Below are 27,381 nucleotides of genomic sequence, written 5' to 3' on the forward strand. Positions count from 1 at the left end.
AAAGGATTTAGGCTACACAAGCTGAGAAAGTCAAAGTGTTAGATGGTGCCCCGTTTATTGTTGTTGTTATATCTGTTATCTCTTAGCAATAACTCACTTAATCCATACTTTAATGATACCAGCTCAAAATGACCTTACACATGACATAGGAATTACACAGACACAACTTCCAAAAAGGGTGTGCAAGATAAAAGCGCTGCTGTCGTTATTGGGAGAGGCTGTCCTTTAGCACGGGAGTTGGATTGCACCAGCTTTTCTCTTTCTCCACCTACACAGAGAACCAACCCACCCAACCACACGTCTGCTGTGCGCTGAAACCGATTCCAATAGCGGAACTTCGGCTTACTATCGGAAATCATTTTAGCGAATCGGTTCGTTCGAATGGTTAATTCTAATGAACCGATTCATAAACGAATCATCAATTTGTTCACGGCATAACTTAATAAGGATATTTTTACGTCATGGTTTATGAAGAAGTAAACATACCCATATACAGCCGATCGCTTTTTATGTTTCTATCCTCACCTCACACATTTTTAAACAAATTGAGCACTAAACCATGTCCACAATTCGAGTGCTTTAAAAAGCGAATCGATTCTCTCAAATCAACCAAAAGAACCAGTTCAAAACAACGATTGGTTCGTGGTTCGAACAGCACTACTTCGGCTTCCGTAGCTGAAATGATCCTTACTACACTTTCTTCCAGGCATTTATCGTTCAATTCATTTCCTTTCCAAATCATATTTTAACGCGAGTCAGGCACAACTACCCGGAAGGAAGGAGCAAAGGACTAAAATACGCCCGTTCAGCTTTAGTGAATTCGCTTCAAGGGACATTTTTTAACGTGACCTGTCATGGTTGATAGTTAGCACGTACGCTATCATTGTATAGCTCGTTAGCAGAGAAAATATATCTTTATTTGAAGTGTGTTTTTGGGCAATACAGCGATAACGAGATCAGCTCGCAGTTGATGGACTGCGATCTTCACTGCAGTCGCGGACGACCTCACGACAGTTGTGTCGAAGTTGGAAATACGGAAATAACAGCCATTTATGGCCCACATTATAATCAATTACCTGTAATTGTTCAAGTTCAAGTGTTAAAATACCGTATATCGTCGCCTTTGTTTTGAAAGGTATTAAAGTATATGGCTGTGCGCGCGCCCATCAGAAGTGGAGATTAATATCTAGGTCGTGCGCGAAGATTAGTGTTCACAGCAGGATGTCAAAGGGATTTGTGAGCTGAGAGAATAACAAAAACATGTCATTCTCCCTGTCATAACGTACAAAGTTTCGCTTTATAAAAGATATCCGTGTGTCGACATTTGCCGTACATAATATAGATGTTTGTGCATTGGAAAAGCAGGCTGTCAAAATCACTTTACTGATCAAATAGTCTAGAAATCAGACACATCATGTCAGGGGAAAGTAGTGGTAGTGGCGAGGACTCCGACCAAGAAACCCACCGTAAAGTTTGCACTGTTAAACACGAGATCACTAATGGTAAGTTAGGTGACTGAAAGATTTCAAAAGTGGTTGTACTGTATCTTGGTGATGCTCATACCAAGGTATTTTGATGTATATCATGGCATTTAATTCAGAATTTATTTAATTTAATCTATTTATTTATTAACTTATTATATTTGATCATATACGGTGATATTTAAAGGTACTTCAAATAATGTTAGTATTTAAACAATGTTTTATCATTGTATTTATTATTATCATCATGCATTTTCAAAGAATCATTGTATGGTGTTGCGTAATGGTGTGTTGTGAGCGTAATATTTCTCAAATCTGGCTCTTTTAACCCTAAAGTACTGTGGTTATTTAAAAAAAGCCATTTACCATTTTCCTATTACTTGGTTTTTCAAAGAATACCCATAGAAACATTGCAATAATGTGGTCCTGTTTGTTACATTTTCTGTCAGTGTTTTCTTTTCAGAAACTTTACAACTTTATCAGATTGTGTAAAACAAATCTGGTTGTTATTTAGTTGCGAGTAGCATCGTATTTGTTTCAAGTTGGCATATGTGTTTTTAATTATCAGTATCAGTCAGATTATTTTTCCAGTTTAAACTATTTTCTTTTTCCGTGCTAGGTTTCAAAAGAAAAAAAAAATATTGCACCGTTTCTTTTCTGATGTCTCTATTGTTAGATGGAACTGGAAAATATATATTTGGTATTGCCCAAATTTCTATATCATTGCATCTGCATGTACTGCGTACTATATCAAATGTATTTGATGTAGTAGTGTTCTAATATGCGCGTGTGTGTGTGGATTTAAATGGTTGAGAGTGCAATTTGTTGTGTACATTCACTGTTTGTCCCTTCTCAGCAAACCTCACAGGATACACTGAGAAAGTTGGCATGGAGAACTTTGAACTTCTCAAAGTGCTTGGCACTGGAGGTGAGAACACTGTGCTGAACTTACAAAAGTATTTCTGTTGCATGCTACAGTTTGTCTTTACTTTTTTGTCCATCCCGTGAAGGTCATTGTCAGTGTTTATACTTGGATGATTATGAAAGCAAGTAGTAGATCTAGCACATTTTTCCTGTTGTTTAACATTATTACTGACTTTTAGAGGTAAACAAGTACACCTTTATGAGATTACAATCCACAAGCTCTCTGAAAAATGGGCTGTACACTTCTTTTCAGTCTTTCAGGGTAATAATCAGCTAGACCACTAGAGACACCAGACCTGTAATCAGACCTAGTGTACGCCCAAACAGCTTGAGCATGTTTAATGTAGGCTTATTAACAACGTATGAATTACAAGAATCATTTAAGTAATAACTGTATACTTTTGTAGTTCATAATACATTTTCTTCCCCAGTTTAATAAGCATATTATGCAACTGCAGTTAAGATGTTCATATGCTGATTTGCATAATGTGTGACTCTTTGGGGTGTTTAAAACATTGTTTAATTGGTTTAAGTATTGGAATTATTCATGCTCCTTGGTTGAGTTGTCTCTTTAAATAGCTAAATCTCTGTTTTTCCCTCTCTTTATCAGCTTACGGGAAAGTGTTCCTGGTCAGAAAAATCAGCGGCCATGATAAAGGCAAACTCTATGCCATGAAGGTTTGCACCGTCTGTTATCACACTTTTTTGCTTGTCCTTCAGTTAGTAAAAACAAACAAAAATATGCACTTAAAGGTGTGTGTTGAAGAACTGAGCATTTTTTAAAACACATTTTTGCCATTGTGCTCTGGTTCTTCGAATAGAAATCTACAATATCTACTATTTGGCTGAAAAAATCAAAACAGAGTTGACAAGTTTTTTTCAATTTTGTTTCTTTGCCATTTCTTTCCCTGTAGGTTCTGAAGAAAGCAGCCATTGTTCAGAAGGCAAAGACTGCTGAGCACACTAGAACAGAGCGGCAGGTACTGGAACACATCCGCCAGTCACCCTTTCTGGTCACCCTCCATTACGCCTTTCAGACGCAAACCAAACTGCATCTCATACTAGGTAAGCAACACAGGATACAGATTTCATCCTGATTCACTTGTGCATGCTATTTTATGGATGGTATCTGACTATAGCATAGTTGTGTTTCAAGTAGGGCTGGGTGGTTCAATGGTATGTGTCATCCAGCAGCAGTGTTAATTTTGACAGCAAATTTTGATCTAGGCTTAGTCATAGTTCTAGCCATATTTTAGTCATCTGAATTGTTGTAGTCTTAGTCTAGTTTTAGTCAACTAAATATCATAAGACTTTTGTCGACTAAATCTACAGTAGATTTATTTGACTGAAATCTAATGGGTTTAGTTCAAGCGTAATGCATTTATTAAGCATTTCTCTAAAATTTCCAAACTCATATGTTCTCTCAGAAAACATCTATTAACCTGGTAATATGAATGATATTAAGGTTTGAATATGCAATATAGACACAGATTTAACTCCTGTGACACTTAACATGTCTTTGTCTCAAAATTAAATAAAACCACTTCTCATAAACAAACAAGAATATGGTCCTCTTTTCAATGATAAAAATGGTTATATAATATGCATTCTTTATAACAACTTGCGTACAACTTGCATACAACTTCATTCTTTCAAGCAGACATATTTATTAAAGGGTTAGTTCACCCAAAAATGAAAATTAGCCCAATATTTACTCACCCTCAAGGCATCCTAGGTGTATATGGCTTTCTTCTTTCAGACGAATCCAATCGGAGTTATATTAAAAATTGTCCTGGCTCTTCCAAGAAAATATAAAAATTAAAGCTTAAATATTCAAAAATTCTAAATATTAATAAGCATAATAGTATATAAATTATACTAAAATATACGGAAGTTCTAAGCGGTCATGCATTATTATAATTTTTCTGTCTTGTTTTCTCGTGATCTCGACATAACGAAAGTTGTTTTGTCGTTATCACGACTTAATTTTCTCTGTGTATTCGGCATGAGAAAATGCTATAGAAGCAGCATCATCACAGCATCATGGATGATCGTATTCGCTTTTACTTTGATCAGGGACTCACTCAAACTGAAATAATAAAAATATGGTATAAGTACCATCCCAAATATTGAAGGTGTTGTGTGTGTGACCGACTACATTGATCCATAATAGAATACTTTTCATGCATATTCATACTCGGCCATTTCAGCTCTGTGTCTGTCATTGATTGACGACTTACACATAAGTGTTCGACACTTGAGAAGGAGGCTGTCGGGTCTGCAACTTTATCGTCGAAGACAATATAGCGACCCTAATTTTCTCACGATAGCTACAATTACGTCGTGAGAAAACGGTTTTTAGGTTGAGATCGACAACTTTCGTTATGTCCAGATAACCACAAAACAACTTTCGTTATGTCGAGATCATGAGAAAATTAAGTCGTGATAACGACAAAACAACTCGTTATGTCGTGATCACGAGAAAATTAAGTCGTGATCACGAGAAAACAAGACAGAAAAATTATAATAATGCATGGCCGCTTAGAACTTTCGTAAAAATAACAAGCTGCAAGACTTATTATTAATTTTTTATGAATCCTATTAATGTCTGTTCCAAATAAAAAGAAAAATATATCAAATGCCGGGTTTTGCCGGTAATGCCTATGGCATTACTATATAATTGGGTAAAATATGTTTTTTTGAGTTCAGCAAAATTAACTGTTGCGCTATTTGCCATTACTGTGATGTAAACTGACTTATACACCATGATGTAAGACACTGGTCATGCCACCCTCCTTATTTAGCTCTAGATATTTGTCTTTTAGTAAATTGGTGTTTTTGGAAAATGTTGTGAGTGTGTGTTTGTTTCGGAAGACTATGTGAGTGGAGGAGAGATGTTTACTCACCTGTATCAGAGAGATCATTTCTCAGAGGATGAAGTGAGAATCTACGTGGGAGAAATTATCCTGGCCCTGGAGCATCTGCACAAGGTACTAACATCTACTGGAGTATCTGCTGCCCACATTTTCATTGATAAGCACTTACACGCTTATGTATATGTAAGCTAGTGGAAAAATTCACTTATAAAATTAAATATGTTGAAAACCATACACTTGCAGGAAAATAAGTCATTTATAATTGCTGTTTGGGAGAAATGTAAGGTAACACTTTATTTTAGGGTCGCTTAACTAGTTGCTTATTAGCATGCATATTACTAGAATATTAGCCATTTATTAGTAGTAATTAAGTACATATTAATGCCTTATTATACATGACCTTATTCTACATCCCTTATCCTACCCAATACCTAAACTTAACAACTACCTTACTAACTATTAATAAGCAGCAAATTAGGAATTTATTGAGGGAAAAATTGTCGTATTTAATAGTGAATAAGTGTTCCCTATTCTAAAGTGTTACCAAATGTAATTATTTAGAATTATCAACAATATTTTATTATCCGACCTTTTATAATAATTTTTTACTAAACTTAGTTTAATGGTTAAGATCAAACTGCTGAATCTATAAAAAGAGATTATGATAAGATTAGTTTAAATTAGGATATATATATTATCAGTTTTACTGTACTTTATTTGATCTTGTGTTTTCAGCTTGGCATTGTGTACCGGGACATTAAGCTGGAGAACATCTTATTAGACAGCGATGGTCATGTGGTCCTGACAGACTTTGGGCTGAGTAAGGAGTTTCTAGAAAAGGAGGTGAGAATAAAAACTTACAAATAATAAATGTAGTTTGGATTTATGTATTTTTTCCATTGTATCCATGTTGTAATCCAGTGTGCAGTTCTCATGCTGCTATGTTTTGTTCATGCGTAGAAAGAGAGGACTTACTCGTTCTGTGGCACTATAGAGTACATGGCACCGGAGATTATCAGAGGGAAATCTGGCCATGGCAAGGTGAGAGGAGAGAATATTAGTTGACAAATCTCACAAAAGAATTTTATGTCATATTAAAACATTTAATCAAAAGAAAAAAAAAGTGAGCTATAGTTGCAAAAAGAGAATCAAGAATTTTTGCATTGTGAAATTTGTTTTCTTGATAATTAAGGACTTTGCCAAATAAAATATCTATAATGCATTCATCTTTTTTTGAGTTTCTATTTATCATTATTTACAAACATGATTCTCATTATTGTAATTACCTACAAATGTCATAAGCATATTTGACTTTTCATGCATGTGAAGCTGTGATAGTTTGCATCATTTTTTCACAGTAATGAGATTTGTTTTTTTTTTCATTAGAGTGATGACGTTTTATTGCATTACAGTAATGATATTTTTTTTATTTTATGATATTTTTATTATTTTTTTAAATTTATTTAGCAAAATATTGCTAAATGTACATTTATACATTTGATTTCCATCAAACTATTGACCCAGGCATGTTTTAACCCTATTTGGATGGTATTCGTTTCCCATGAGGACGTCTGTAGAAATAAATTTGCATGGCACCTGTAAACTTTAATCAATAAATGTTATGCCGTGACACACCTCAGTGATAAAACAAGTTTATAATAGAAAATAATGTCCTGTTTATGATTTGATTGTTTAAATATCTTTTTAAAAATGAAGAAAATTAGCAGTATAGTTTAAATGGTTTTGTGTCTTGCATTTTTTTCTCAAAATGATGGTTGTCATTTTAAAAAAGTGGAAATTAGTTGAATTCAAACTCTTATAAGGTGCACGTTGGACATGGCTATCTGTTTGACTAGTAAAATGATTTGTTGTCCAAGCCCTACATTATATAAATGTATATAATAAATATTTTTAAAAAATAATGCACACTATAATGATGCCCCATTTCAAAAGTTTGTTCTCTTTTTTTCATTTTATTTTTAACAGCTTCCACTCGCTGTAGTGGAGCAGTGATGTAATGATATTCTCATTAAGTTTTCAGCATTTTAGTAATAAAACAATCTATATTTAAATCGCATGCATATGATCACAAATCACAGTTTACCATATGGTTCTTGGTAGTGGCAAAAAGGGTTTATAAAACAGATTTTGGATTGAGTCAAAACCAGCAGGTAATTTGGCTGGGAATTTTTATGCTAGTTGTGGAAGACAAACACCAACATTTTGGATTCGAATGGCAAAAAAAACACCATCTGGCCCTTGTAAATGTTGAAATTACCATACGCCCCCATGAGAAACAATTATTGTCTCAATAGGTCTATTGACAGGGTTTTGTGAGATTCATCAAATTCTGATTAATGAGCAGTGTTGGGCAAGTTACTCTGAAAATGTAATTAAATTACTGATTACTCCTTTTAAAAGTAATCACGTTACTGTTCTGATTACTTAATTTACAGTTACATTATTAGTTATCTTGCTTTTTTCTGTGACGTCCATGAAATTGACCTGAAATCACAGTATAAACGCTCCTGATAAATATTTGTTATTAAAGCATCAACATTCACAGAACACTGTTATTTTTAACTAAAGCAAGCATAGGCTGCAACGTACATGGATTGGCATGGCAGAATGCCAGCAAATAGCGCTGCTTTAATAATCCCTAAAAAGATGACATCGTAGTTCATCGCAATCTCACAAAGCTCTGTTATAACACAATGAATATATGCATAATGAATCTTTCATAATGTCTACAATTTGTGTGTTATAATGAGAGGATTCGTGAGCACGCACATTTCAGCACTGCACTCCTGATGGCCATTGCGTTCCAGAAATCAAGATTGCGCATCGCTGCAAACACATGTTACAGCCTAAATAGAAACTCTGCCTACGTTTGCGCCTGTTAATAATTTTTTTATTTTATATTAGTTCTTGTTGCGTTTGTGCAATTGATGGATAACAATTTATTTGTTTTAGATATTTTATGTTTAGATATTTATATTTTGCGGGAGTCCCGTGAATAATTTTATTCTCCCGCATCCTGCACACACACGAGCGTCTACCTGCCCGCACCAGCACTCGCCCATCTTGTCTCGTCATGTCTCGCGGGAGCGCAGGTCTCTAATCCACTGGCACTGGACTTGACATTGTGTGTGCTACACCCTTTTTACAATCTAGATTATAAAACACTGCATTCTGTCAGCAATGTAACGCAGCAGTAACGTATAGAGACCTTGGCTTGTAACTATACATCTCAAAATTTACTAAAAAAATAATCAAATAACAGTAATGCGTTACTGCCCAACACTGTTAATGAGTGATAAAGCATGATGTGTATGATAGTGGTAATAGTTCCTTCCTTCCTGTCTGTAGGCAGTGGACTGGTGGAGTTTGGGGATACTTATGTTTGAGCTGTTGACGGGAGCGTCTCCGTTCACCCTGGAAGGAGAGAGAAATTCCCAGAGTGAGGTGTCCAAGTGAGTCTTGCATGGGCAAACCTCCATGACTCTAAAGATTTTCTCCACACGTCCTTATACACAGTCAACTCCCACAGTGATAACAACAGTTGTTATGACTGCATCAGATAAGTTATTTCCCAGAATTAAATTAACTTTCTGTCTCTGACAGGCGCATCCTGCGTTGTGAGCCTCCATTCCCCTCGATCATTGGCCCCTTGGCTCAGGATCTCCTGCGAAAGTTACTGGTGAAGGACCCTCATAAAAGATTGGGCTCTGGTCCCAGAGGAGCCGAGGAGATTAAGTCTCATCCTTTCTTTAAGGTTCTCTCTTCATTCCATCTTCTCTCTTTTTGCTTTTCAGTTGTTTTTTATTCCTCACACCTTAACTCTGTGTTTAATGTTGTTGTAATCATTGTGGGGATGGAGACAGTTTGGTGACTGAAAATGGATTTTCAGTTTCGATCAAAACAGTTTTGGAAGGGCCCAAATCATTGATCAAAATGGACACAATGTGGATAAGCTATACATACCTGCAAACTAGTCGCTTTTCTGTGAAATTCGCCGTTTTTAATCAAAATATGTAATTTATGTGAATCGTCTAGATCCGAAGAGGTTTTTTTTTTTGGTGGGGTGGGAGAGAGAGAGAGAAGAGAGAGAAGAGGAAGAGAGAGAGAGAGAGAGAGAGAGAGAGAGAGAGAAATTGCAAGCTCATTGACAGAAGTGTGTTCGACCAAAGTCTCTTTCTTGGTTCGACTTGAAGCAGCAGCGCGCAGACCGATTGTTGTGTGACATCACTACTTTGATGTCATTCACCAATCGGTCTGTGCGCTGCTGCTTCAAATCGATTACACCTCATCTCACGAGCTGATCCTCCGAGCCGGTCTGTTTTGAGCACACTTATGCTCACATCCGCATGTCGTCGGCATGGAAGTTCTTCATTGTGAGTGAAACAGACACAAAGTTTGCAATTTTAATACAAAATGTACTGTTTTTGCTCAATTTCGCTGACGAACTTTTAATCAAAGCCACAGCAGAACTGTTTTGTGTCTCCGAGAAACACAGCGGTGTTTCGATACTGAAAGAGTCCTCGTTTTTGAACGAATCAAGTGAGTCAATGATTCAGTAACCCATTCATAAAGACAGTAGTCACTTACCTCGTTTCTGAATGAATCAGCCGTTTGAATGAATGACTAATGACTCGCTCATTAAAACAGCCATTTACTGTCATCTAGTCGTGGTTTGGTTTCATATTTAAAAGTATTGCATTTTTCCCAACATTTTTAACATGTACTGTATGTTCAAAAATATTTAAAACAGTAATCTTATAAAATTATTTATGGATTTGATATTTTGTGGTGTAAATGCGTTTTTGGCACCTCCGCTTCATCAACAGTCTGTGTAAATACATCTAATGTCACTTCATATGCAGTTTTCTCTGCAGTGAAAAGATAGAGTTTGTTGATAGTATGCACACTCTTATGTGAACATTGAAATTAGCAAAAATAAATAACTCCACTGCTCACAAAGAGAAGTATGAACACTGATGTCAAGAGAGTTGCACTGTCCAAAAAGTTTGTGGTATAAATGTGCTTTTTTTACTTGAAGCATATGTTGTCTCTTTCCTTTATGTTGTTGTCAGAGTGTACTAGAAAGCTTAATTTTACATGTTAAATTCTCAAAATTTTTCTTCTTGGGGGGGGTGGTGGTTGGGGGTGCTCCCGATACCCCCATACCTCCCTACAAGGGTCATATTTTTAACTATGTCACCTTTTCGACTTCTTGTGAGTTTGCAGGTATGGCTATAACAGGTTGTAAAATTGTATCGATTGTGTTTACCTCAAGAAAGCCATTCTACGGTGACCGGGAGGGGACATGTTTGGTTCATTTAGTTTTGTTGTCGCCACGGCATATCAACTCGTGGGAACGTGATAATATGTCGTGGCCACAAGATCATTTTGTTGAGGTAACAAAATCCTTATGTTGTAGCCACTCAGTGTGAAGTCGTGGCCTCAAGATCCAGTGTTGAAGGAAAGAGTCGACATCCATTTCTCTTGACCATGACTTCTTAACTGTAATATAATAAAATTATAATATTCTTATAATTATTATAATAATAAAATTAACTGGTTAGGGCTATATTTTTACATTTATTGTTATATATGCTTATTTCTAGGGCTGCCCCCTAATAGTCGACTAACTGTTAGTCGACGAGAAGAGGCTTGGTTGACCAAAATTTTAGTAGTCGCAGAAAATTAAAAAATGGACAGGCTAAGTCATGCAGTCCATGATGGATAGATCATTAATGGCTGGTCTTTGTGGTCATACAGTACATCGGGCAGGACATCCCAATGCTCGCCTATCATTCATCAACCTCAAATATGGCTTATTATCTGAAATATGTTAGTAGCAGGAACTTTACATGGCTGCTTAAACCAGAAAAATGTGCGCTATTCAAATGTCTGTGCGGAGTGTGGAAGCTGAATAAGCAATAACTGCATGACAGATGGAGGTGCTGGTGTGGTCACCTGCTTTTAAAATACTCTGTCATTTTTGCTCATGCAGATAAGAGTATCCTAATACATCTTTCGAATCTGTAAAGACTGTTTATTTGTTTGCGCTCACAATAACAACAAAACATTGCGTTTTTGTAAATTAATGAAAGCAAACAGGATGCGCTTTCTGCCGTCTCTGTGAACTTGAGCACGAAACTCTTTATATACTTGCCTTACAGACATGAAAAAAATATATTTTTTATGCAGGCTGTGTGCACTTTACGGTGGGCTGACTGTTTTGAAACTTATATGGTAGTTACATAGCCCCTAGATCTCTGTTATAATGAAAAAAGCCAGGAAATTTCAGTTTTGACAATATGGGACCTTTAAGATATTTTTTATGAAATCTGAGAGCTCTCATACCCTCCATGGACAGCAAGGGTCCTTACACGATCAAGGTCCAGAAACGTAGCAAGGAAATCGGTAAAATAATCCATGTGACATCAGGGGTTCAACCGTAATTTTACGAAGCTACGAGAATACTTTTTGTGCGCAAAACAAAAACCAAAAAAATTCAAATTCGTCTCCTCCACATCACCCTAGCACCATTTGGAGAATATCCGCTGGACGGAAACTGCGTACGCTCTTCTGTGTCAGCCTCACCACACGGATACGTCTTCTACGTATATTTACGCTTTGATTTGAACGAAAACAGCGCATCTGGTATGCGGTTCAAATCAAAGTGTAAATATACATAGAAGACGTATCCGTGTGGTGAGGCTGACACAGAAGAGCGTAAGAGATGGTTTAATAATAAACGTGCAATTAGACGACTAATGCTTAAAATGAACAACTGCTAGTCAACCCGAAAAATCTTTAGTTGAGCGCAGCCCTACTTATTTCCCCTTTTAGGCTAATTTGTGTAGTGCTTTACCTAATTAACATTCTGTATAATTATACTTGTATTATTAATATGCTACCATATATTTTGCAAATACTGTAAACACCTGACAATTATGCTAATAAAGTTTTGACTTTATGATTGTATTTACTCCGGTATGTGACGATAAATGAGCGTGTTGTGTTTTCATTTACAAATGAAACTACACAAATGATTCATTCCTCAGTGAAACACTATATTATTTATAATTATAATTTATTAATTAGTTGAAATAAAATAAAATGTATGTTAATTTCAACCTTTAAACCTTTTGCACTTCCAGTAAAAAATTCTGTAAGTCATAAAGCATAAAGTTTTATTAGTGTGTCGGCATTTACAGTAGGCTATTATTTACAAAACTATTCAGCGAGGAAAGAGATCGATATGAAAGGAAAATAAATCAAATACATAACGAATATAAAATAAAAATTAAATGTAAAAATGTGTGTAAAATATAAAATGTAACTAATAATAATAATAATAGACATGAGTTAATATGTCATGGCCATGACAAAACTAAGGGAGCCAAACATGTCTCCTCCCGGTCACAGTACCATTCAGTTAATCAGGCAGAAAAAAAACTCTATAGAGAGGAGCATTTTGCTAAATATAGGCCTATTCACTACAGTATATTACATATTATATTTTTAGTTAACCTGTTGTCTCCAAATGTTTATTTTTCAATAAGAGTAGAAACATTATTATATTATGACAAAGTTACAGCTATAGACAACATATTTCAGCTGATTGAAATCTTTAATTTAAGTTTCTTTGTTTTGGTTAAAAAAATAATTTTGGTGCATCACTGCTCTTAATCATATCTTCATCCTTATCTCATCTTTTCTGTTTCTCTCTAGTGGTTGTGTTTCAACCCGTTTTACTTATATGATGTGGATTTTTTTATTTATTTATTTTCTAAATGTAGGACAGGCTTGAGTTTATTCATTGAGAACTGATTAGATTGTGAATAGTAGCTTTTTTATATGACAGGTGGTTTTAGGAGTTGACAAACAAGAGGGCTTGGTGATGTCTGAAAGGAAAAGTAATTTCAGAGATGGAGCAAGTTATTGAATTTCAATTAATTATTATAGGATAAACATTAATGCATAAAAGATCAGCTTAAAGGGGTAATTTTTATTTTTTATTTTTTGCCCATTTTCATGCACAAATGGCCTGTTAATTTCTGTGTAAAAGCCTTTTGCAATGATTGGCTAACTTTTTTATATAAAAAATGAAGAGCAATACATATTTATGGTTTTTAGATTTTAGCCCTAGATCAATATAATTTCTGTTGCTCCTTCCTTCAAAAAAGCATTTATATAAAGACTGTATTAATGCTGTTTAATGTCTACATTAAATCAAACTTTTAATGATTTCTTAATGCAGATTAATTTCTGGATTTATGAATTTATGTAATTAATGGATATGGATAAATTAAGTCCCGTCCATTTTTTTCTCATTCAGTAATCTGTTTCGCTTGGAAATGTGTCACAATACATTAGTAAAGTAGGTTGCATCACCCACTAGACCTTGGTTAATGCTGTATGTGTTAATGAAAAGAAAATCACAGATCTTCAATTTTTGAAGCTTAGCTTCAGTAAATGCTTTTCCTTCCAAAACTGAGAAAGTTAGAGTGTGTTTTCAATGTACATCAAACTTTTTTTATTTTCAGGTGTAGTAAAATGTTTGTTTCTCTTATGAGAAATTTAAGCCCAAAGTGATTTTTAGTTTCACAAACAAAAGTGTCTGAATGTTTAGTATTCATTCTGAACTGCAGTGTTTTCATCATTTAAAAGCCTAACAATCTTCTTTATATAAAATGTTTAATCTGAAAAATGTAGAATCTTTAAAACAAACAAACTAATCAAATCAAATGATACTTGATCTAATACAATGACAAGTGTTTTAAGCGTCCACATACTTTTTGAGATTGTCACACATCTCATCTGATTGATCTCTACAGGGTTTAAACTGGTCCGACTTGGCTGAGAAAAAAGTTCAGAGTCCATTCCGACCAGAACTACGTAATGAGTTGGATGTGGGTAACTTTGCAGAGGAGTTTACAGGAATGGAGCCGGTCTATTCTCCTGCCAGCACACCACCTAGTACAGACCGTCTGTTTCAGGTACTCGCACATGCAAATATACCTGTCCCTGTGCCCCTTTCATGGAGACAAACATGCATACAATACATTACATCCCATTTCCTGCCACAGCCCTCCATTATTAATATCAACAGATAGTGTCACTTCACACATACATACACAGATGCAGTACAGCTTTGTAACTTAATACCCAAACACCCTGATCATGTCACAAACACACGCACACTTTATTGTAACACCTTCTTTGTCATGTATACCCTGTTCCATGCTGTTTTTATACAGTTTTTACACATTCCTGCTGGAAAATAGAGTTTAAACAAACCTTAGCTGGCCAAAACAGACCAGTCTAACCAGCTAAACACCAGCCTAACCAGTCTGGAAGACCAGCTAGACAAGCTTAAAGCTCCATTTCCATGGAGCAATAATTTGTTTTTTGTTTTTTTGAGAATAGAATATTCTTTCAGACAAGCTAAGACCAGTCACCAGACCAGTTTTTTCAGAAGGGATTTTAGCTTTTACTCTATCTCTAGTGATTCTGTCCTCTCTTTCTCTCAGGGCTACTCTTTTGTTGCTCCTTCTATCTTGTTCAATAAGAATGTGGTGATGGCGGATGTTCTGGATGCTCATGTGAATGCTGATAGGCCTGGTTCTGCTACAGTTCAGCGCAGTGCTATGCTGAAGGTACACGGCGCCTCAAAAAATCCTTTAAAGGGAATTTTGAAATTCATTGTTTAGGTTGTGAAAAAGGTTAAACAGCATTGTTTCTTTTTCAGGAGTCCCAGTTCTTTCACCACTATGAGCTGTGCCTGCTGGGGGTTCCACTGGGCGAGGGTAGTTTTTCTGTCTGCAGGAAGTGCAAACACAGGCAGAGTGGCCAGGAGTATGCTGTAAAAATCATCAGCAGAAGGTAGAGTCATTAAATCAGATTTGTTCATTGCCAAACCACATTTATGTCATTGCTTGAGTCACTATTTGAGGTTTCCACAAATGAATTAAGGAATATGGGTTGAGTATTAAATGAAAATAAAAAACAAATAACATGATATTCTAAAAATTGCACCTCTTTTTAGTGGAAAAATTATGGAAGGCCACTCCAATGTAAAAGAATATGAAAATGTTTTGTAAAGTAAAACAAATAGATCAGTAATAAACTTTCATTTTCTCAGCATGATTTAAAAAATAAAGAAGAGTAACTTTTTCTCATTTTAGTTGAACATTAGTGTTTGCTCTAAATTCTGAATTATTTAGACTGTTTTGGAGAATTACAGTGTCCCATTAAAAGTGTTTGCTTCTACTTTTCAGCAGCAGCACAAGAGAGAAAAAGTTCATAAGTTTGAGTCACGAGATTGCATTCCAATTTTAATATAATGAGAGACTGGGAAGTATGTAGTGAAGTAATCAACAATAAATTCATTATTGTCCCAAGTGACTACTAACATCGTTACCAAGTCAAAGAATGTGTTTAATTCACTAATAATTGCGTGAGATTATTCATATTTATATGCACAGGAGAACTTCTCACTAAAAATTTCAGCCTAATTCATAACACAATAACTCCCCATAGCGTAGTAGAGTGGGCCTATACAGTGTGTTCCCAAACACCAGCCATAAGACATTTTATTTCTTAATGCTTTAGTCTTAGCACTAGAGGTGTTTGATATTGACAAAAAGAAAATGATATCTTGATATTTTCTGGGGTTTTGTCAGTAGTACTTGGATTAATGTGGCCTGTTGTGGATCACTGACTTCCAATGCTTTTCATATTCTTCATATTTTGTGCGTTGGTTAGTTCACAGCAGTGACAGAAATTAACTTTTCCATTAAGGAGTGATATACTATATGCTCCCCAAAACTGTTTTCAAAGGACATTTTGTTTTACCTCTATAAGGGCAATTTTTCCTAACCTTGTTAGATGCATACATTTCCTTTGTGCATACATTTAATCGAATAAATTCAAGTAGAATAATAAGAAAATATAAGGCTGTTATCAATAAAATCCATGTTTTCAATGCAGTGGTGCCGCATAAACTGCATCTCAAGTGGCATTTTGGTCAATCAGATCACAAGTAGATGAGGGAGATACGTTACAATTACACCTGATGTTTATATCTGTCTCCTCTGCCCACTTTCAAACCCTTCTGTCCTGATATCTTTGAGAGAAGGGTCTGTGGGCAGGTATATGTATGTTTGTATATGTAAAGTGAAAGGAGACAAAACTCATACAGAGAGCAGCAGTTTTCGCTGACAAAAATGCAACTTAATACCATGTGTAAACAAGGCCTAAAATGGCTGATTCATTTAGAAACTAAGCAAGTAACTGTCTTTATAGATGGGTTATTGAATCAATCAAAAATGCAGATTCATTCAGTAATGAATGTGTTGCTCTGAGAGGACTTTCTAACTTTGTTCTAATAGGCTATATCATGCAGTGAATATGTGAACTCTTGGCATGTTTTTTTTTTTTGTGTGACATACTCGATAATGCACATCATTAAAACAACAATTACAACTTTATCATAGATGAAACCTATCGCACACCCCTACTCATAGTTTTTCTGCTGTTGTAGGATGGAGGCCATGACTCAGAAAGAGATAGCAGCACTACGCCAGTGTGAATCTCACCCCAACATCGTCACGCTCCATGAGGTCTATACCGATCAGGTATGCCACGCAAACAGTGCCTAGCTCTCAAAATGAAGACATTTTTCTGTTTTTAAGCATACATACCTGGTCACATATGTTTTACACTGTTACTTCTCTTTTTATAGCTTTTTACTGCCCATGTATATCACTACTTTCTTTTTTTTGTTCCTATTTTCTCTCTTCCATCTCTCGCAGTATCACACGTATCTGGTTATGGAGTTGTTGCGTGGTGGAGAGCTGTTGGAGCGAATAAGGAAAAAGAAGATGTTTGCAGAATGGGAGGCCAGTCAGCTGATGAAGAGTCTGGTGTCTGCGGTCAGCTACATGCATGAGGCAGGAGTCGTACACCGAGACCTCAAACCAGAGGTAGAGAGACAGATACTGAAAAAAAGAATTACAGATATAAAAGTTTTTTTTTCTAGGGTTGCTAGCTACACCCTAGCAGCCGATCAAAACACTACAACAGGGAGCTAAAAATAACTCTAAACACAGCGATGTTTGCACTTAAAATGTAAAGTCTTGTTTAGTCTACTTATGATGTATAGATGGAACAAATCAGCATGAAAGGACAGCAAAAGGAATATGTCTACTTGATGTATTGAAATGTTGTCATGACATTTTAATTTTTAGCTTTGATGGAATACCTTGATATAAACATGCATATTCAAAACCACAGGGGAATAAAAGGGCATAAAATTGGAACTATATCTAAGTTAATTTGCTGTTAAATCGGGCTAGGAAATATAGCTAAAAAACTGTATCTCAATATTTTTCCAGTTTTACGATATTTGATATGTATATCAATAATTTTCTATTGTTCTCGTGAAACGTAAAAAGGTGTTGTTTTTTTGCTCAGGACAGAACAGCTATTGTTACAAAGTACATAACAGATCATATACTGCAACAACAATCAACATTAACAAAAATAATCAATCATTAACAAAATGCTTATAATAGTTAGTGACAACATTTTGCTTTTTACCGAATTAACAAAAGGAACATTTAAAATATAAAAAATATGAAAAAGCAGGAATAATAATAATAATAATAATCTGTAGACAATATGTTACTATTGTAATACAACTGCACTGTAAAATTACAAATGTTTTATAATTCAACCACTTTACACGGGTGCAAACTTGTCACCTTTCGGCGAAATTCGCCGTTTTACACCTTGAAATAGGTCATTCACGTGAATCGTGTAGATCTGTAAAATAAATAAATAAATTGTGTGTGTGTGTGTGTGTGTGTGTGTGTGTGTGTGGGGGGGGGTCGTAGTGACTTTTAGATGCTGCAGGCAACTGTCCATATTTCGGACGGAATGCATTTGTATCTGCTGTAAATTATGGAGTTCCAGTTGAAATGGTGATTACCGGCTGCTGTGTTTTGTTTTGTTTTGCGTGAGGCTGCTGTTGCGATAGCTATGAAGATTTTAAGTTACGTTATCACTACATTAGTTCGCTACCCTTTGCAAAAATGCTCCTCAGTCTCGACCTTAACATTTGTCTCGCATATCAGTAAGCTATTACTCTGACATGAAGTCTATTTGAGAGCTGTTCGACCTACAAGTAAAGCATACCGTTTAATGTATAGTAATATTAGTATCACTCAGCTCAAGTCAGGCAGTGTAACAGCCCGTTTCAAGACGGAGAAACACCTCGCGTTTAGCCCGTCAGCTACTTCAAAAATGTGAGTGCTGAAATGACGATTTAAAGTGGTTTATTTCCCCTAAGTTCATGAAACATCTTAACAACAATCCTTGTTGATTGTAGACCGTAGTTGTTGCTCAAATGTCTTTTAATCATATAAAGGTGTTTATGCTTGAATGATGCACTGCAAAAAATGCTTTCCTACTTGTTTCTAGTCCAAATATATCTAAAAATTCTTAAAAATAAAAATTAGTAAAAATTATTGTCTTGTTTTCAGGAAAAAAAAGTTTTTCCTTAAATCAAGCAAAATAATCTGCAAATGGGGTAAGCAAAATAATCTTATTTCAAACCGAAAACAAGATTTTTTTTTACTTTTGACTTATTTTTTTCTGTAAAAAATAAATAAATTGATTTAAGAATTATTAGATATTTGGACTGGAAACAAGACAAAAAAATTATGAAAAGCATTTTTTGCAGTGTGTAATATTTTCTCCCTATAAAGCAGTTTGACTTGCCATTGTGTGTGAAATGTGCTATGTGAATTAACTTGGGGGGGGGGGGGGGGGGGGGGGGTAATTCACATAGCACATTTATTTTTCTTTTTCAGAAAGGAAAGAGTAAAAAAGCACAGCTGGAATCAATATATCGAAATTGTATTGAAACAGTTTCAATTATTGAGATTCTATATATATATATATATATATATATATATATATATATACATACACACACACACACACACACACAGAGGAGGACAAAGTACACAACTCCATTACTTGAGTGAAAGTACAGATACTGCTGGTCAAATATTACTCCATTACAAGTGAAAGTTGTAAAGACAGATTTTTACTTAAGTTAAAGTACAGAAGTACTTGCTTTTAAAAGTACTTGTGTAACAGCACGGCCAGGCTCTCCACCCAGTCAACTATCACGATCTGCATCACCTGAGTTCTAACCACGCGCACCTGCACCTCATCATCACCCTCATCAAGAGCACTATAAAGGCACTCACCACAGTCACTTCACTGTCCGATCTCGTTGATGCAACGTGGACTCCTATCAGCCAAGTCGATACCCGATGAGTATATCCTCACTTACCTTCCTGTTGTACTTACCTTCTGCTCTCCGTTCTGCGGTCCTGTTCTATGCAGATTGCCTTCCGCTGTGGTCAGCCTCCGGTCCTCAACGTCTGCCCAGCACCAAGCACCTGGAAATCACAAGGGTTGCATTCAGTGCCTCATCTCCTGCCATCACCAACCAATATAAGAAGAGCACTCACCCCTCGACACCAGCTGCACTGTTCTCTGCACGAAGCTTGTCAATAAAGTCACTGGGTTGTTCACTTACCTTTTGTGTCTGACGTCGTCCCTTAACAGAAGATCGGACCACACCGTTGACACGATGAGCACGCCAGACCCTTTTCAAGAACTTGTGGACACTCTTAAGAAGCTCCTCACCCAGTCCGCTGCACCAGCACCTTCACCCGCTCCGTCTAACCCGCCAGCCATCAGTTCTCCTTCGCCAGTGATGTTCGCCAGTCCCATGGCCCGACCAGCGCCCTACTCAGGTGAACCTGAGAATTGCAACGGCTTCCTCCTGCAGTGTTCGCTTACGATAGACCTTCACCCACAGATGTTCACTACGGATAAATCCAAGATCGCCTTTGTCATCTCTTCCCTCTCCGGTCCAGCACTGAAATGGGCGGAAACTATTATGTCCCAGGCCGGTCCCGCTACTCAATCCTTTGCCCAGTTTATAGCCCATTTCCGGGAAGTTTTCAGTTACACTCCAGGAGATTCCACGGTGGGTGAACAGCTATATCAGCTGCGGCAGGGTTCCATGACCACGCATGAGTATTCCCTAAAGTTTCGTACCCTCGCGGCCGCGAGCGGGTGGAACGAGCCCTCTCTACTGACTGCCTTTCGTCAGGGGTTGGATCCAGCTGTGCGCCTACAACTAGCGGCGCATGATGATACCATCGGCTTGGAGCAGTTTATTCAGTTGGCCGTCCATTGTTCTAGGAGAATGCAAGCCTGCCGCACTGATTCCACAACACCCCATATAGCTAACCCTCCTTCTTTCCCCCGACCAGCGACCCGAGACCAGCCTGAGCCCATGTTGACGGATTCCTACCACCTCACGCCGGCAGAGAGGCGGAGACGTTTGCAGAGAGGCTTATGTCTATATTGTGGAGACGGCACTCACATGATTTCGGATTGCCTAATTCGCCCGTCCCGGCTGACGGTGAGTGGTATCCGTCCAACCTTCCCGAAGATGAAACCCCTAACCACTCGTGCGTATCTGACAGTTGGTTCCTTCTCCTTACCAGTCACCGCCCTCCTCGACTCCGGCTCTGCGGGGAACTTCATCGCCGGATCCCTCTGCAAACAGCTCCAGCTCCAGACCACCGCCACTGAGACAGCTTACCAGATCAAGACCATAACAGGTAAATCCCTGTCCCGTCGTCATGTGAGACGCTGTGTCGGTCCTTTACAGCTTCGCATTGGGCTTTTGCATCTGGAGATGATTCATCTGTTGGTTCTGGAAGAATCTAGTGTAGACATCATCTTGGGTCTCCCCTGGCTGGTCCAACACAACCCGACCTTGTCATGGCGCAATGGAGACATCTTAAAATGGGGTAATTGCTGCTTCCCTCAATGCTTTCCACATCTACCTAAACCCGCTTCCAGAGCCCCTGTTGCCTTACCGCTCCACGCCACCACCATAGAGAGCCCGGTCGCTCAGCAATCTGTCGACATTCCTGCAGATTACTTCCAGTTCAGTGACGTCTTCTGCCCAAAAAGGGCCTCCCAATTACCACCACACCGGCCATGGGACTGTGCTATCGACCTTCTACCGGGTGAGCCAGTACCACGGGGTAGGATTTATCCACTCTCACTACCAGAACAGAAGGCCATGGAGGAGTACATTGAGGAGGCCTTAAGGCAAGGATATATTACTCCATCTACCTCCCCTGCTGCTTCCAGCTTTTTCTTTGTGGCTAAAAAGGATGGAGGTCTTCGTCCCTGCATAGATTACCGGAAACTCAATGATATAACCATCAAATACCGTTATCCCCTTCCTCTTGTACCAGCTGCCCTGGAACAACTACGCGGTGCCACTATCTTCACCAAGTTAGACCTCCGCAGCGCTTACAACCTCATTCGAATCCGGGAGGGGGATGAATGGAAGACCGCTTTTGTTACACCCACCGGCCATTATGAATATAGGGTTATGCCCTATGGGCTGGTCAACGCCCCCTCCGTCTTCCAAGGATTTATGAATGAGGTGCTCCGGGAGTTCCTCCATCGTTTTGTCGTCGTCTACATAGACGACATATTGATCTGCTCCCGGAGCCTGGCCGAACACCGCCGACACGTTGCGGAGGTCCTCCAGCAACTCCGTAAATACCATCTTTACCTCAAAGCCGAAAAATGCACCTTTCATCAATCTTCAGTTCATTTCCTCGGATATATCATTGACCGTAGTGGCATCCGCATGGACAAGAGGAAGGTGGAAGCCATTACTTCCTGGCCACAACCCACCACCATTAAAGAACTCCAGCGTTTCCTTGGATTTTCTAATTTCTACCGTCGTTTCATTGCCAATTACAGTACCGTCTCCAGCCCACTCACTGATTTACTCAAGGGGGGAACCAAGACATTAGCCTGGAACACTAACGCCACAAAATCCTTCCAGAACTTAAAGGAAGCCTTCACCTCCGCACCTCTGCTGATCCATCCCAACCCTGACTTACCTTTCGTCGTGGAGGTCGATGCATCGACCACAGGAGTGGGTGCGGTCCTTTCACAGCAGCAGGGGACGCCTCCCAGACTCCATCCATGTGCCTTCTTTTCCCGTAAGCTCAGCCCGGCGGAAAGGAACTACGATATCGGAAACCGTGAGTTACTAGCCATCAAGCTCGCCCTAGAGGAATGGAGGCATTGGTTGGAGGGGGCCACACATCCCTTTCTGGTGCTAACAGACCACAAAAACCTCCAGTACTTACGGGATGCAAAACGACTGAACCCTCGCCAGGCCAGATGGGCTTTATTCTTTACTCGTTTTAACTTTAAGATCTCCTATCGCCCAGGTCCCCGTAATTTAAAGGCGGATGCACTATCACGAGTCTATTCTCCCATGGAGAATCTGGAAGAACCAGAGAATATCCTGCCTACTGAGATAGTTGCTAGCCCTATCCAATGGTCCTCTCCACCAGTGGCCTCCGTCACTCCTCCAGCCAATCCGCCGGGCTGTCCTCCTGACCACCAGTATGTTCCCAGGACCCAACGTATCCCGCTCATCCACTCCACTCACACATCCCTCGGTACTGGCCACCCAGGGGCCAACGCTACTCTCTCGTTGCTACAAGACCGCTTCTGGTGGCCCAGCATGGCCAGGGACGTGAGAAGGTTTGTTCAGGGCTGTCCGGACTGTGCCATATCTAAGAGCTCCCGTCATCTTCCAGCCGGTAAACTTTTCCCACTACCCATACCTAACCGCCCTTGGTCACACCTAGGAGTGGACTTCATTACAGATCTACCTGCCTCGGATAACTTCACTTGCATACTGGTCATTGTGGATCGCTTCTCCAAATTCTGCCGTCTCATCCCGCTCTCAGGGCTTCCCACAGCCCTTCAAACTGCCGAACTTCTATTCAATCATGTTTTCAGATACTACGGCATCCCGGAGGACATAGTATCCGACAGAGGACCTCAGTTCATCTCGAGGGTTTGGAAGGCGTTCTTCTCCCTCCTAGGTGTGACCGTAAGTCTTACCTCCGGATATCATCCGCAGTCCAACGGACAGACTGAACGTAAAATCCAGGAAATTGGTCGCTTCCTGAGAACCTTCTGCCATAGCCGCCAGAACTCCTGGAACCAGTTTCTGGGCTGGGCCGAGTACGCGCAAAACTCCCTGCGTCAAGGCGCCACTGGACTCACGCCCTTCCAGTGCGTACTCGGTTTCCAGCCCCCTCTATTTCCATGGTCAGGAGAACCCTCCGATGTCCCCGCGGTCGATTACTGGTTCCGGGAGAGCGAGAGAGTCTGGGACGCTGCACACCATCAGCTACAGCAGGCAGTGCGCAGACAGAAGATTACAGCGGACGCCCGACGCTCAGCCACTCCCATTTACCATCCTGGACAGAAGGTATGGCTGTCTACCCGGGACATCAGACTGCGCCTGCCTAGCCGGAAGTTGAGTCCCAGATTCGTTGGCCCCTTTGTCATTATCGAACAGATCAATCCAGTCACCTACAAACTCCAATTACCTCCACAATACAAGATCCATCCAACTTTCCACGTCTCACTACTAAAACCCTTTTCACCTTCTGTTTCCCCAGAGCCTGGTCCGGTCGAGGAACCCCCTCTCCCTCTCATCGTGGAGGAAGGTGCCATCTACAAGGTTCGAGAGATCCTGCATTCCCGGCGCCGTGGTGGTAAGCTAGAATACTTAGTCGATTGGGAAGGCTACGGCCCCGAAGAACGCTCATGGGTGCTAAGAGAGGATGTCCTCGACCCGTCACTCCTGGAGGACTTCCATACCACTCATCCAGAACTTCCAGCCCCACGGGGTCGGGGTAGGCCACCACGACGCCGGGGTCGGCCCTCGGGAGCGGGCCGTGGAGAGGGGGGTACTGTAACAGCACGGCCAGGCTCTCCACCCAGTCAACTATCACGATCTGCATCACCTGAGTTCTAACCACGCGCACCTGCACCTCATCATCACCCTCATCAAGAGCACTATAAAGGCACTCACCACAGTCACTTCACTGTCCGATCTCGTTGATGCAACGTGGACTCCTATCAGCCAAGTCGATACCCGATGAGTATATCCTCACTTACCTTCCTGTTGTACTTACCTTCTGCTCTCCGTTCTGCGGTCCTGTTCTATGCAGATTGCCTTCCGCTGTGGTCAGCCTCCGGTCCTCAACGTCTGCCCAGCACCAAGCACCTGGAAATCACAAGGGTTGCATTCAGTGCCTCATCTCCTGCCATCACCAACCAATATAAGAAGAGCACTCACCCCTCGACACCAGCTGCACTGTTCTCTGCACGAAGCTTGTCAATAAAGTCACTGGGTTGTTCACTTACCTTTTGTGTCTGACGTCGTCCCTTAACAACTTGAGTATCAGAAATAAATTTCGGTAACACTTTATTTTAAGGTGTCCATAATACAGAGTAAATACCTAGTTAAGTACTTAGTAGTAGCTGTTGTACTTACATGAAACAAAATGTACTTACCATGTAACTAAGTTATGGAACAGCCTGTAATTACAGTTAGTAATTATGGACATGTAATAGGCAGCTACTGTTACACATATGTAACAGAACGAGTCTGTTACACAGCTACTTATGTAATCAAAAATATTTCTACATATGTGTTGCAGACTTCATAAAACGGAATTATAAATGTAAGTACACAGGCCTAAGCTACTTAAAATAAAGTGTATCAAGATTGTACTTAAGTGTACTTCATGTGTCTCTATACTGTACACCTTATCCAGCTGCACCTTAGTTTGATTTAACCCACCAGTACACAGCTAAAATACATGTAATACATTTCTAATTACATTACAATTACATTATATTACACAAACATGAGATACTTCAAATAAAAGTGTATCAAGATTGTACTTAAGTGTACTTCATGTGTATCTATCATAGACTGTAAAAAAGATGGATGACGCGTCTCCGCTTCCTTCCACTATAGAAAAGTGAAGCGAATACATCTCATTGTGGCCGCTGCCATCTTGAGTAAATTACGTCATTTGGAGCCCGAGTCTGCGCAGTAGAGATTCGTTTAGAGCCCGAGTCTGTGCAGTAGAGATTCGTTTGGAGCCAGAGTCTGCGCAGTAGAGATTCGTTTGTAGCCAGAGTCTGCGCAGTAGAGATTCGTTTGGAGCCCGAGTCCGCTCAGTAGAGATTCGTTTGGAGCCAGAGTCTGCGCAGTAGAGATTCGTTTGGAGCCCGAGTCCGCTCAGTAGAGATTCGTTTGGAGCCAGAGTCTGCGCAGTAGAGATTCGTTTGGAGCCCGAGTCCGCTCAGTAGAGATTCGTTTGGAGCCAGAGTCTGCGCAGTAGAGATTCGTTTGGAGCCCGAGTCCGCTCAGTAGAGATTCGTTTGGAGCCCGAGTCTGCGCAGTAGAGATTCGTTTGGAGCCCGAGTCTGCGCAGTAGAGATTCGTTTGGAGCCCGAGTCTGCTCAGTAGAGATTCGTTTGGAGCCCGAGTCTGCGCAGTAGAGCTTCATTTGGAGCCCGAGTCTGCGCAGTAGAGATTCGTTTGGAGCCCGAGTCTGCGCAGTAGAGCTTCATTTGGAGCCCGAGTCTGCGCAGTAGAGATTCGTTTGGAGCCCGAATCTGCTCAGTAGTGTCGTGAGGTGGAGCTGCGGAATCAAACTCCCGCCCAAACTCCCGCAGACCCAATCAACCATAACGACACGCCCCGTTTTTATAGCATCAAATTACTAGCTAAAATCAAACTTATCACAAAAACGAACAATTGAACATATGTCAGCATGATAACAACTACCTTAAATGACCAAAACCAAATTTCAGAAAATTGTATTGGAAGTATAATTAATTTTTTTATTTTGACTCAAGTCCCATTCGTTTACATGGAGAGGGCGGGGTTTATGACCTGTATTGCAGCCAGCCACCAGGGGGCGGTCAAAGAGCCCGCAGCTTCACTTTTAAGGACGAGTGAGACACACCTGGTATCTATACTATACACCTTATACAGCTGCACCTTAGTTTGATTTAACCCACAAGTACACAGCTTAAATACATGTAATACCTTTCTAATTACATTAAAATTACAGAATATTACACAGGCATAAGCTACTTAAAAAAATTGTATCAAGATTGTACTTAAGTGTACAGACTCGGCCTGTTACATATGTGTACCAGTAGCTGCTTATTACATCTACATAATTACAAACTGTAATTACAGGCTGTTCCATAACTTGGTTACATGGTAAGTACATTTTGTTTAATGCAAGTACTACGGCTAATACTAAGTACTTAACTAGGTAATTACTCTGTATTATGACACCTTAAAATAAAGTGTTACCTAAATTTCCTTTTTTATTTAAATGCACTGTTTTATTATTGTTATATGCAATACTTGCAATACCTCTGAAGCAACTTACAATACATTACAACTACTGAACACACTGACTAGCTTGTAGTATCTTTGGAACAAATAGCTTTTTGAATGTTAAAAACCTATGGGGGGAAAAAACAAATTAACACCCCTACCCACCCCCACAAAAGCAGGATGGTAGTGGTCTCACACAACTCTGACAGTGTGCACACATCTACGTGAAGCCATTCATCCACATGTGAAGTACAGATATTCAAAAAGTGTACTTAAGTACAATAATCAGTTACTATCCGCCTCTCTCTCTCTCTCTCTCTCTATACATATATATATATTTGACAACACTAATATGTAGATTTGTTGATGTTTGAACAGCAATCAAATAAATGAACACAAGGATGGACATCCTGATATTTGAATGCTTCAAAAGATCAACTAAAATGCAATTACAAAAATGAACATCCTTAATGCCTTTCTCTCTCCAAATGTATAAAAGGATGCTTTCATGCATTGAGAAAATCATTATGCTCACATCTGTTGCACCGCTAACTGGCTGTGCTCTATTCAGTATCTCATTCAAATCTCCCGTCAGCTGTGTGATCATCACTCATAGTTTGCTTGATTTCACTCTGTGATATTATACATTCAGCGCTCACTCTGTGCTCAGCTATCCATGTGCTGATTTGTCTCCGTGCAGTGGAATTTTAATGTGCCA

At 39.2% G+C, this 27,381-nt stretch overlaps 1 protein-coding gene across 1 annotated transcript in view; it reads left to right on the plus strand.

Annotated features, from left to right (window-relative positions):
• The first annotated feature begins 653 nt into the window (after positions 1–653).
• Positions 654–27,381, plus strand: part of LOC306869601 (ribosomal protein S6 kinase alpha-4-like) — a 38,687-nt gene continuing 11,959 nt past the window's right edge. The window contains exons 1-14 of the mRNA XM_079416396.1: positions 654–1,502; positions 2,338–2,409; positions 3,016–3,083; positions 3,320–3,470; positions 5,280–5,395; positions 6,017–6,124; positions 6,242–6,322; positions 8,651–8,754; positions 8,906–9,056; positions 14,131–14,292; positions 14,827–14,952; positions 15,045–15,178; positions 16,839–16,932; positions 17,110–17,280. Of these exons, the coding sequence (XP_079272522.1) occupies positions 1,415–1,502; positions 2,338–2,409; positions 3,016–3,083; positions 3,320–3,470; positions 5,280–5,395; positions 6,017–6,124; positions 6,242–6,322; positions 8,651–8,754; positions 8,906–9,056; positions 14,131–14,292; positions 14,827–14,952; positions 15,045–15,178; positions 16,839–16,932; positions 17,110–17,280 (1,626 nt within the window). The 5' untranslated portion in view covers positions 654–1,414. The remainder of the gene's footprint in view (positions 1,503–2,337; positions 2,410–3,015; positions 3,084–3,319; positions 3,471–5,279; positions 5,396–6,016; positions 6,125–6,241; positions 6,323–8,650; positions 8,755–8,905; positions 9,057–14,130; positions 14,293–14,826; positions 14,953–15,044; positions 15,179–16,838; positions 16,933–17,109; positions 17,281–27,381) is intronic.

The sequence above is a fragment of the Barbus barbus genome (genome assembly GCF_936440315.1).
Source record: "Barbus barbus genome assembly, chromosome: 5".
Taxonomy (NCBI): domain Eukaryota; kingdom Metazoa; phylum Chordata; class Actinopteri; order Cypriniformes; family Cyprinidae; genus Barbus; species Barbus barbus.